The following is an 11,820-nucleotide window of genomic DNA, read 5'->3' on the forward strand; positions in this document are numbered from 1 at the left end:
GTTTACCAACAATTTGCCGATATTTAGAGGCATCAACAGGCAAGGAACCATCAGAAAGAGAAAGAACCGTTGAGGAGCTCATAGGATTAGTAGCTGATTTGGATTCTTGCATGTTTGTAGCTTGAAGAATATCAGCAATATAAGTGGCCTGAGATAGGTAGAGACAATCTTTTTGCCGCAAGACTTCCACTCCAAGAAAATACTGCAAATCACCAAGGTCTATAATAGAAAAATGACTTGCAATAGCACCAATTGTATGCTGAATACCAGAGATTGAACTTCCCGTGACAATGATATCATCGACATATACAAGAACAAAAATAACAGCAGAAGCCATATGACTTATAAAGAGAGAGCTGTTAGATTCAAACTTGGAAAAACCCAATGAGATGAGATGATTTTTAAGAGCATTGTACCACGCACGGGGAGCCTGTTTTAGCCCATATATAGCCTTGCAAAGAAAACAAACATGAGAGGGAAATTTGGAATTCTCAAAACCAGGAGGTTGAGTCATGAATACTTCCTCATCAAGATTGCCTTGTAGAAAGGCATTGTTGACATCGAGTTGACACAGAGGCCAGTTATATTGAATAGCAAGTGAAAGCACCAATCTAACTGTTGTTGGCTTGACCACAGGACTGAAAGTGGAATGATAATCCAAGCCGGGGCGTTTTGTGAACCCTTTTGTAACTAACTGCGCTTTAAACCTGTCAACAGAACCATAAGATTTCCGTTTAATTCGATACAACCATTTGCAATCAACAATATTTTTAGAAGGATCATATGGAACAAGTTCCCAAGTTTGATTTCTCATTAATGCATCATACTCAGCCTTCATAGCTGCCTGCCACTCTGGTTTTTTGTTGGCTTGGGAAAAGGTATTAGGTGGTTGATCAGGCTGGACTTGTGCCATATAATCAAAGATTTTCTTTGGTTTGTAAATCTGATTCTGTGAACGTGTAACAACACGAGCAGGTGGAAGTTGAGGAATGGCTGTAGTCAAATATGAAGAAGTTGGGCAGTTGAAGGTAGAAGAAATTGGAGCAGGAATTGGGGGAGGGGATGGTTCACGAATAGTTATAGGAGAAGGTAGAGGCGGGGGTGATGATATCACTGCAGCTGAGGTTGCACGACCGGAGTTTCCAGAGTCATGAGCAATCACGGTTTCCGTATTTAGTGTAGTTGGAGTCATAGAAAGCACAGGTATTGGACTAGGTAAAGTTTGGGTGGAGATGGGTTTTGAGGTAGATGAGGCAGGGTGAAAAATGGGAGACTGAGATTGAGATAAGTCATACCATTGAAAGGACCTACTGAAATTTGAGACCAAGACATTAGAGAACATGGATTTGTACGGGAAAATATGTTCAAGAAATCGACATCACGAGACAAGTAAATTTTTGAAGTGAGAGGATCGAAACATTGATGATAATGATGGGGGAGAGAAAAACCTAAGTAAACACATGGTGTAGATCTTGGGGCCAGTTTATTGGGGGAATAAGGTTTAAGCCATGGGTAACACAAACATCCAAAAGTTTTTAATGACAAGTAATCTGGCTGTTTTTGAAATAACATTTCAAATGGAGAATGTTGAGCTAAAGTGTTGGTAGGCATTCTATTGATAAGATATAGGGCATGATTAGAAGCAAAGGACCAAAGGTTTGATGGAAGAGTGGCTTCATAAAGTAACGTCCGTGCTGTTTCAACAATGTGGCAGTGTCGACGTTCGGCAATAGCAACACGTTGTGGAGTATAAGGAGGAGTTTTCAAATGTTCTATTCCATTTAGACTAAGGTAGGAATCTAGACCCTGAAATTCACCACCACCATCAGTGTAAAATGAGAGAATATTAGAATTAAAGTGTTTTTCAACTAAAGGGTGAAATTTTTGAAAAATTGATGTGACCTCAGTTTTGTGTTTCAACGTGTAAAGCCAGATATATTTTGTATATTGATCAACAAAGATGCAATAATATAATTTTTTGTCAACAGAAAGAGTGGGAGATGGACCCCATAAATCACTAAAAATAATTTGGAGAGGCTTTGAGCTTGCAGAGTAAGTTGAGAAAATGGTTGCTTATGAGCTTTATTAGAATGACGTGAATTACAAAAGGATAATTTGTTTGGAGTTGAAACAGAAATGGAACATTTATTTAAAATAAGATGTAGAACTTTCTCATGGGGATGACCAAGTCTACAATGCCAGGTTTCAATAGAACTTGTTGAGGTTGCTGTGTGAGCTGCAGGTGAAGGAGAGGACAAGGGTGTTTGTGGCCACTCGTATAATCCATTGTTACTCCGGCCGCGTACCAGTACCTTTCTGGTTGCAAGATCCTTGACAACAAAATCAAAAGGAAAGAATTCAACTGAGATCATATTATCGTGACAAAACTTGTTAACAGAAATTAAATTGGTTTTAATTTGGGGAGCACAAATAGTATTAGACAGCCGGAAAGCTTTGTTAGATGCATACAAATGAGTAGAACCAGTGTGTGTAATTGGGATTTTGTTACCATCACCCATGGTCACTTCTTGAAAACCCGTGTATTCAGGCATGTTGTGAGGATCAGCAGTTATATGATGAGAGGCACCGGAGTCAAGAACCCATGGTTTGTCTGACATTTGAGAAGTCGAAACAAAATTTGTTCTAGCCTGAAGATGATCATGGGATCTGCTGCGACACACAAAGGCAGTGTGACCATATTTATTGCATAATTGACAAGTGACTCCATTGTAGGATGTACTAGAGGATGGTAGACGCCATGATGTTTGTTGATTGGTCCTGTTTGGGCGCCACTGGGTTGGTTGAAAGTTGGAGAAGTGCTAGTTGTTATTGGGAAAGCGTCGATTAGATCGATTGTTGCAAGCATTGGACATAGCTTGATTAGCGACAACAGTTGGTATAGCGGAAGAGACTGATTTTGCTTCATTTTGAAGACAGAGTTCATGATCTAGAAGTTTTTCACAAAGTTTCGGGTACTCAATCGGGATACTCCGGTTGCGGATTGCTGCTGGTACTTCGCGATAATCTGAATTTAGACCGTTGAGAATTTTAACAGTAAACTCTGCTTCCACCATTGGAGAACCTGCAGTAGCAAGCTCATCAGCAATTTCACGAATTTTGTGAAGGTATTCTGTGATGGTTTTGTCATCTTTGTGGATGCGACTGAGTTGATCGCGTAGACTATAAATACGAGTGTGACTTTTGTTGGCATAGGTGTTATGAAGAGTTGTCCATGCTTGAGCAGAGTTGGATGCATTACCTACGATGGAGGCAATGGTTTGATCAACAGAAGCCATCATTGCTTGATGAATGAGGCGGTCTTGGCGTAGCCATAAACGATACTGTGGGTTGTCTCGAGTGATGTTGTCTTGAGTAATTGTTTTTGGTGGAGGGGGTGTGGTGTTATCAAGATGACCAGCAAGGTCATGGCCATCAAGAAGAAGAGTTAATTGAGTTTTCCAAGTGGAAAAATTGGAACTGCCTTTGAGCTTAATAGGCAATTGAGCAGAAGGGTTGAACTGAATTATTTGATGGGTGGGGTTGGGAGTAATGTTATCAGCATTTAGAATGGTTGCCATGGGCTGACTTGTTGGGAGAAAAAAAAAATTGGATCAACTCTTTTGAGTTATGAGAGCTCTGATACCATAATAAATATGAAAGTGAAGAATGAAGTTGTATCACTTATTCCAGATGAATCAACATTTAAATACAAAGCAACAGACTGAATTCCTTAGCAGTAGGAATATCAATAACAAACTAAATCTCAACATAATCAAAACAAACTAATACAAAGTCAAAGATTAAGAGATAGAGATACACGGATATTCTGCTAATAGTACAGAGCGTGAAAATCTTCCACACTGCATTGGCCAGTTACAATCTCTTCACAGCATTGATGTTAGTGGTTGTTTGAAACTCTCTGGGGGAACTCATTGCAACAAGATGTGGCATTCAAACATCACCATCTTCATTGCATGGTTTGAATCTGTTCCAGGAACTTATTCTAGTTGATTGTGGTGTATCAGAAATTCCTGAGAGCATTGGATCATTAATTTCATTAAAAGAGTTATATTTGGATGGAAACGGTTTTGAAAGCATTCCTGCAAGCATCAAACAACTTTCTAACTTGGTTATCCTTAGCTTGGATGATTGTATGAGGCTTAGATATTTGCCAGAGATTCCAATCTTATTTTCGTTTTCTGCATCAAATTGCATCTCTTTAGAATTCGTATCATGTCCATTCTTTTCCCATGAAGATGAAGATGGATTTCTGTATTTATGTCTTAACGTTATTAATTGCATCAAATTGGGTGAAAATGTGGGTATTGAAATTATAGAAACCGTATTGTCACCAAATTCAAACATAGAGGTATGGTTCCTTTCTCTAATGTTCCCCTAGTTTGAAACAGCTTTTGAGAGTCCTAACTTAAGTGTTAATTTGACTATATTTTTCCCAATTTTATTTTCATGGGGCAAGTGTTCAGAATATGTATCCCTGGGATGGAAGTGCTGCAAAGTATGAGATATCAGACAAGTGGATCTCATCTTTCTTTCGAGCTGGAAAGGGATGATGATATTTTGGGTTTCTGCTTTTGCACTGTTATTGCTTCCCAACTTCTTCATTCTCATGATCAAGGTTCCATTAAATGTTTTGCCGAATTCGAAGATAAATCCGGAAAGATCCTTAACTTTTATTTTTTCAGGTATGCTTTTGATGCCTAAGTTAGATTCAAAACATGTGCTCCTTTGGTACAAATCTTTCGACTGTGAAGAGCATTTCACTCAGGCCTCATTCCACTTTGCTATTAGAAAGAGTTATGAACCTAGTTATAATAGGGAACCGATGATTAAGTGTAGTGTTCGTCCTGTGTCTCGGGAACAATATAGGACACCAAAACAAGAAATGATTCAAACCAATAAGGATGGTAATGAGAGCCCTAGACAAGGAAACGGTCGGCGAATGCTGAATTTTGGGATAAGAATTCAAGACCAAGACTTTAATTAAAAGAATTTCTAGTTTCGTGTGTTTCTCTTTGGGATTTTGATTAACTAAACTTCGACTTTCAATTCAAATTTTAATTATTTGCTAGTTTGGAATTTAGGAGGGAAGTATGTAATGATGTACATGATTCAATAACCTAGATTTTTAAAAGATGTTTGCTTCATTTCAATTGATCTTTAAAATAAATTTTGTAAATTGGTTCAATTATATCAGCAACTCACATAAATATTTATATTGATCCTTAATCCCAACACTTGAAGTCTAGCTCCACCCCACAAAGTGTTTGATGATGTGTCACATTAAATTTTGTAAATTGGTTCAATTATCTCTTGAAGGAATTGATGTAACAGATTGTCTGAAATTCAACGGATTGCTAGATAAAAATAGAATTTTAAAAAAATATATTATAGGAAAGTCAAATTAATTGTTACCTTCCAACCTTAATCACCCGTCTTGACAGGAAAGCTTGTGTTAAGTCAGTAGCAGTAGATACAATACATTTATGATGAAAAGATTTTTAAATGGCATCTAATTGTATTAGTTTAATTATAAAGAATTAACATTCTTATTTTTGGTTAATTATATATCTAGATTCTATATTATCAAAGAAATATTTTTAAATGTAGGAATATTTTTAAAAATTAATTGAATTTCATAAAAAGTTAATGATTATAAAATTATTTATAATTTAATGAATTAAAGAGGGTATTATATTATATAGTTCATAATATTATTCCATGTATTGAAACTCGTAATAAATAAATAAATAAAAAGAAAAACAATAGACTTAATAGCTTTCTTTCTTTTTTTTTTTTTTTTTGATAGGCTGATATAGTATCAAAGATCCAAAGAAAATATTTATATGAGTTGCTGATATAATTGAACCAATTTACAAAATTTGTTTTAAAGATCAATTGAAATGAAGCAAACATCTTTTAAAGATCAATCTATACTTCCCTCCAAAACTCCAAACTAGCAAATAATGACAAGCATTTAGGATAACTGCAAACATGATTAAAGATCTTCCACCAACTGCAACAAGCCCTTAAGATAAAATGCCAACGTACAACTGCAGAAACTTAGAAATAGATTAGCTATTACGAGTGCTAATACCCAAGTAACAGCCAATAATAAGCTGATTCTCACCACTACTGTGATTGTGTGAATTGAAAACTGAAGTCAACTAAAATCCCAAAGTAAAACACACGAAATTCCTTTACCTATTGTCAATTTCCATTTGCCATACTAATTGACATTAATAGAGTCTTTGTCTTGAATTCTTCTCCCATAATTCAGTGTTTGCCGCCTGTACTATATCCTTGTCCAGTTCTTTCCTTCTTTCATTCCTTCTTTCCGCTTTCCTATATTCTTCCCGATATATAGGATGAATGCCACAATTGATCACCCTCCTACTAATGAATTCAGCTTTTCCGCCACGCTTTACAGATATATGATCAAGCCGGAATGAGACTCGAATGAAATTTATTTCATGCTTCGAAGACATATACCTAAGGAACACATGTTTTTGAATCTAACTTAAGAAGCCCCAAATTTCGAAAAAAAAAGTTACAGTCATACATTTTTCCAGCTTTATCTTGGAAGTTCCCAACAATAGTAATGTCATATACATCAAAATCAACATATTGGAAATCAAAAAACAGCTGCAATATAAAAACCCAACATACGATCAGGCCTTTCCAACTGAATTGAAAGATGAGACCCACTTGTTCGATATTTCATACTTTGCGGCACTTCCACCTCAGGGAAACATAAATTATGGTCCTGCTCCATGAAAATATATTTTGTTAAAGAATATCATAATTAATTAACGATAGAGCTAAATTTAAATAGCTGATGAAAGATTAAATGGATAATTTAAACACAAATTTTAAAAAAGGCCCATAATAACTATTGAAATCTTTTCGTGTTATATTTTTTTTCATGGTAAGATGATATATAGTTTAATTTTATTATGTTTATCTCTCTTCCCTTGTCAAAGCATAAATTAATTATGAAATTCACAAGTTAGGAAAATATTCCATTGAAGTTTATCATCGAAAAAATTAATTAACATTTTTTTTTAATAAGGACTTCTTTATTAATTTGATATTAGAGAAAGGAAACGTACGTCCCGGCCTTGCTGTGCTGAGAACAAGGCTTCCGTAATTTGAAGACGTACAGTATCACCCAATTTGATGCAGTTACCAAAATTAAGAAAAGCGTACCGGTCATCTTCTGTTTCTGCTTTGCAAAAGGACGAAAATGATACAAATTCTAAAGAGGTGCAATTTGATGCAGAAAATAACTTTGTGCATGGAAGCTCTGGCAAATATCTAAGCCTCTTACAATCATCCAACTTAAGAATCTCCAAGTTAGAAAGTTGTTTGATGCTTGCAGGAATGCTTTCGAAAACCGTTTCTGTCCAAATATAACTCTTTTAATGAAACTAATGATCCAATACTCTCTGGAATTTCTGATATACCACAGTTACCCAGATAAAGCTTCCGTAGGCTATTCAAACTGGACAACGAAGAAGACCATACCGTCAAACCTTTACATCCCTCAAAATATAAACATTCCAATCGGCTCAATTGATTGAAAGAGGATGGTAATGTTTTTATGCCACTTCTTCTTGCGTCAAGTTGCTTCAGAGATTTTAACTGGCCAATGCAATCTGGAAGATTTTCAAGCTTGTACACCCGCTCAACGGTAATGCAACAAGTTGAGAGCAATGTCCAATTGATGAAGGCAATTGTTTTATTGCAGTTTCACTTAAATTTAAATCCAATAAATTGCAAGGAAGCTCTGGACATTCTTCAAGTTACTGCAACCTCGAAGATCAAGAATAAGAAGATTTTCTAACTGAAGGAAGCTTGGCAAACTGCGAATACTTACACAGTACCTTAAGTCTAGCCGAACAAGCTTGGTTGAATATTTAAGAGATGAAGGAAGCTCAATGAAACGTCTACATCTTGACAAACATAACATCTCAAGGTTTGGGGCTTGAAATGGGTCCGAAATTCTCAATAAAGACAGAGAGCTGCGGAGGTCCATAACTTTCAAACTTTTAAAAGGCTGTAATAAAAAGAGCAAGAATATGAAATATTAAAATTTCATGCTTTATATATATTTGTTATTTATCCAAAAAAAAAAATATATATATATATATACATATAATTTCACTACTCATCCAATGGTGGCTACTGGCTAGCAGGGGCCATGGCCCCCATGTCTCAAAAATTTTATCTTATATATATTTTTTGAGAAAATGATCAATGTGGAATGTATTTTAATATAATTTTATATTTATAGTATAAATATAAATATAATTAAAACATAAAGCATAATTTATATTTTTATTTTTATTTTTAGTATTCTTATTATTTATTTTAAAATTACAATAACTAAAACATAAAGCCAAATACTCACAAAATAATTATTTTACAATTCAAAAGTAGTTATTTACTTATTTGTTTATTTAATCAAATAATACAAAAAATAAATTCTAAAAATTGTAGTTTAATATAATTTTCTGTACACATACCAAAATTAAAATAAGCCAATTTAAAGTATGGAGATTAATAACTTATGTCTAGGTAGTTTCTATTTGTTGTTGCTATAAGGGTAAAAATTAACACATCATCTGCTGTTTAAATAAGCCAAAAGTATATTCTTAACATTTGAATTTCTTCATATATTGATTGATCAAAATTTTTATTACTTCAACGAAATTAAAAAGTCTCATTTAATTCAATGATTTGACCTTTAACCATATTAAAATTAATTTGTAAACAAAGTATTGGATCCGCCACTCAACTAAATACAAGTTATTATCTCCATTTTAACTCAACTATAAAATTTAACTCAACTATACAAGTTATATTAAGACCAATTTGACTAATCAAACCATTTTATAAATTTTAACTCAGCTAAGTATAGTTATTATCAAACTACATCTTATTATGTTATAAGTTCATTTACACCAAATACAAATATTAAAGTTTAGGAAATATACCTTATTATTATCTCCATCCCACAGTTGTTTGAGTTGGCTGCCATGCAAGTGAAGTTGCACAAGATTATTTGGGCAAAACTTCAACGGCAATGATTTCAAAGGGTAACTGTACCAATCTAAATATCTTAGCTCTTCTGGAAGAAAATCAAGGCCATCAGGCAAAATCATTTTGGAAACAAAGATTATGAGGAATCTAAGATTAGGCATCTTCATGAAAGTTTTGGAACTTATCTCAAAAGCTTCAATAATGAACATCTTAAGCGAATGCACTCAATCTTATCAGTTCCTGATAAATGAACAACAAATGAAAATAGTTAATTGAGAATAAAGTGATTTAAAAATAAAAGCTATTGGAATCATCTAATTAACTAATTACGTGGAGCAGTAAGTTCAAATTTCAATTGTTCAAACATAAAAAGAAAAACAAAAGAAAAATGTAGCAAATTTTGCTCCTTACTGTATTTGTTTTGAATACATGAGAAATGTCGTCAGGATTCCACAACCTACTACGTCCTCCAGGCTGTTTGCATTCCTCATTCACAATCTCCTTTCCCATTTGTTGTAGTAAGTTATGCATTTCTACTTTACGATCATAGCTTCCGATGGTGATGAGAGATTATCAATGAGACTCCTTATTCCACATCTCGCAAAGAAACCAAAACTTTCTATTATTTTTTCAAGCTTATTTTCATGTGTATCTCCTTTTCCAAAGAAACATGCGATATCCAGAAATATGCTCTGCTCATTTCTATCTAACCCATCATAACTTATTTTTAGAACATCTTGAATTCTCTTGTTCGGGATGCTTTTCAATTTGAGCAATTGGCTCTCCCAGTACTCTTTCTCCTTGCCATAAAGGCTGGAGCCTAAAACTTTTAGTGCTAAGGGATTGCCTTGAGCATAACTTCTCACCTGCTGGGATAGCAGAACATATCCTTCTTTCGGTTCATTTTGATGGAAAGCGTGGCAAGCTAAATAGTTGAAGAGCTTCCTCATAAATTAATCCCTTAACCTGACAAATATGTTCTTCATGACAAACATTTTAAGTACTTGTCTATCTGTACTAGTTATAATGATTCTACTTCCCTTACGGTACAAACTACAGTTTCCAGCTAGAAGATCTAAATCGTGTGAATCATCAACGTCATCAAAAACAATAAGAACTTTCTTACGCTGAAGCCTCCTCAGAAATCCAGTCATCTAAAACTAAAAGTTGTGAGCCCATTTTCAAACTTTCCTCTCCCGTTAGTGAACGAATGATTCTATCCCGTAAAACAATTGCTGTGTTCCTTCTTTATCTGTTGCTTGACATTTGAAACAAAGCCAGTGGGCATCAAATTTAGCCTTGATTTGGGAAAACACTATACCAGCAAGCGTTGTCTTTCCAATACCAGCCATTCCCCAAATTCCTATTATCCAATTTCTGTCATATTACATCAATATCCAATAACGATATTACTTCCTCGACACGCGAATCAATTCCAACTAACTTCTCATGGTAACTAGCATTTGAGGCATATGACTTAATATCTCTGAAACACGATTGACGATTCTTTGAACTAGCATTTGGTCATTCTGATCACATATGAACAACAAAAAGTAAGCCCGAACTTATATATTTTCTAGAATAGAATCAATTAAGTGTTTGGAAAAACTGGGTGGGTCAAGCCCATGATTGAAGGAATAGGAGAAAATGAAACAGAATTTAACAAGAAAGTGAAAATAAGTACAGTCCAAAGGAGTGGATATCGTAACTAAAAGCATCTGTTGTGGTGCGCAAGATTGATCTATTATTAATAAATAGAAAATAAAAAAGACATGTAACAAGCAAACAAGGGAAAATAATAACTTTACTTGATCTCATTGAGAAACAAAAGCACCTAAATCGTTGCTGATTGTCTTCAGAGCATGGCACCATCCACCCAGGTTGTGTGATCTATCGCTGTGATCTTGTAAAAGCCTAGCAAGTGCCTTTGTAAAAGGCCCTCTCAGCTCTTGAACATCAGTTGGATCTACACGGTAAAAAACTGGTAAAACCATTTGTCCTCCCTTTTCTCTGCATTTATTTATCACAACAAGTTCGTCCAAGCACCATGGAGAATCTGCGTAGTTTTGGAGAATATGACAATTGAAATACATGATTCTTGAATTGTTTGCTTGAGGGCTGGTGTTATTTCAGTTCCTTTTTTAAGGTTTTCATCCTTGAAGGTATTGATTCCTTTTTCCTTCAAAGATTCAAAGAGAAAGGAGAGAAAACCATCGCGGATGTCTTTGCCTCTGAAATTAATAAAAACTTCATAGTTATTAGCTCGGAAGGGATTTGCTGGGAAGAGGTTGAGGTATGGAGAAGAAGCAGCATTGGCATTAATGATAAAAGAAGGGGTTAGCTGGAAGAGGTTGAAGCAGAAGAAGAGAAGAAGAACTCATAACGGAAAATTCAAATGATACAAGAAGCCGTAGAAGGGCGAGTTTTATAAAACGTAGAAGAGTATATATAAAGCTAAACCATTGGGATTTGAGAGTCATCATCACAGAAACTTCAAAGAAGCTTTTAGGAAAGTGAGTGAGTGGAAGTGGGAAAGAGAGAGAAGTGGGCGATGCGAGAGTAAAGCCAAAAAGAGAGACATTGTAGTGCGCGTGGTGAGCGGATCTCATGTGGCCGTGTTTGGAGCTTCGCTTGATTTGTATAATTACAGTTATATTGCTCACTTATAAAAGTTATTTCAATTTAATCAATTGCTGATAAGTATAAAAATCATAGTATAAATACCGAGGAAAATTGACCTCACAATCACAATCTAAT

General features: G+C 34.9%; 1 protein-coding gene, 1 long non-coding RNA gene and 1 pseudogene across 2 annotated transcripts; all 3 read right to left on the reverse strand.

The window, feature by feature from the left end:
- Positions 1 to 527: 527 nt before the first annotated feature.
- Positions 528 to 2,618, reverse strand: LOC149491639 (uncharacterized). Its single transcript, XM_089717154.1, has 4 exons — positions 2,169 to 2,618; positions 1,652 to 1,806; positions 696 to 1,310; positions 528 to 537 (listed from the first exon to the last, which is right to left on the reverse strand). Exons 1-4 carry the CDS (start codon positions 2,616 to 2,618, stop codon positions 528 to 530), a joined length of 1,230 nt encoding a protein of 409 aa, XP_089573280.1.
- Positions 2,619 to 5,846: 3,228 nt separating this feature from the next.
- LOC149491640 (uncharacterized) lies at positions 5,847 to 9,294 on the reverse strand. Its single transcript, XR_016319348.1, has 3 exons — positions 9,018 to 9,294; positions 7,131 to 8,077; positions 5,847 to 6,784 (listed from the first exon to the last, which is right to left on the reverse strand). It is a non-coding gene; the product is annotated as an uncharacterized LOC149491640 (long non-coding RNA).
- A 56-nt stretch (positions 9,295 to 9,350) lies between these two features.
- On the reverse strand, positions 9,351 to 10,300 carry LOC149491641 (TMV resistance protein N-like; annotated as a pseudogene).
- Positions 10,301 to 11,820: the final 1,520 nt, after the last annotated feature.

Source organism: Jatropha curcas, unplaced genomic scaffold, assembly GCF_041381405.1.
Source record: "Jatropha curcas cultivar XTBG-Jc1 unplaced genomic scaffold, XTBG_Jcur_1.0 HiC_scaffold_999_pilon, whole genome shotgun sequence".
NCBI classification, from domain to species: domain Eukaryota; kingdom Viridiplantae; phylum Streptophyta; class Magnoliopsida; order Malpighiales; family Euphorbiaceae; genus Jatropha; species Jatropha curcas.

Bases quoted from the DNA above. Each gene is read 5' to 3' on its own strand.
- LOC149491639 (XM_089717154.1), bottom strand. From the start codon at position 2,618: ATGTCAGACAAACCATGGGTTCTTGACTCCGGTGCCTCTCATCATATA. The intron at 1,807-2,168 runs GTTCTACATCTT...GGTGAATTTCAG, and splicing joins TTGGTCATCCCCATGAGAAA to GGTCTAGATTCCTACCTTAG. The intron at 1,311-1,651 runs GTCCTTTGCTTC...CTCAAATTTCAG, and splicing joins ACTCTTCCATCAAACCTTTG to TAGGTCCTTTCAATGGTATG.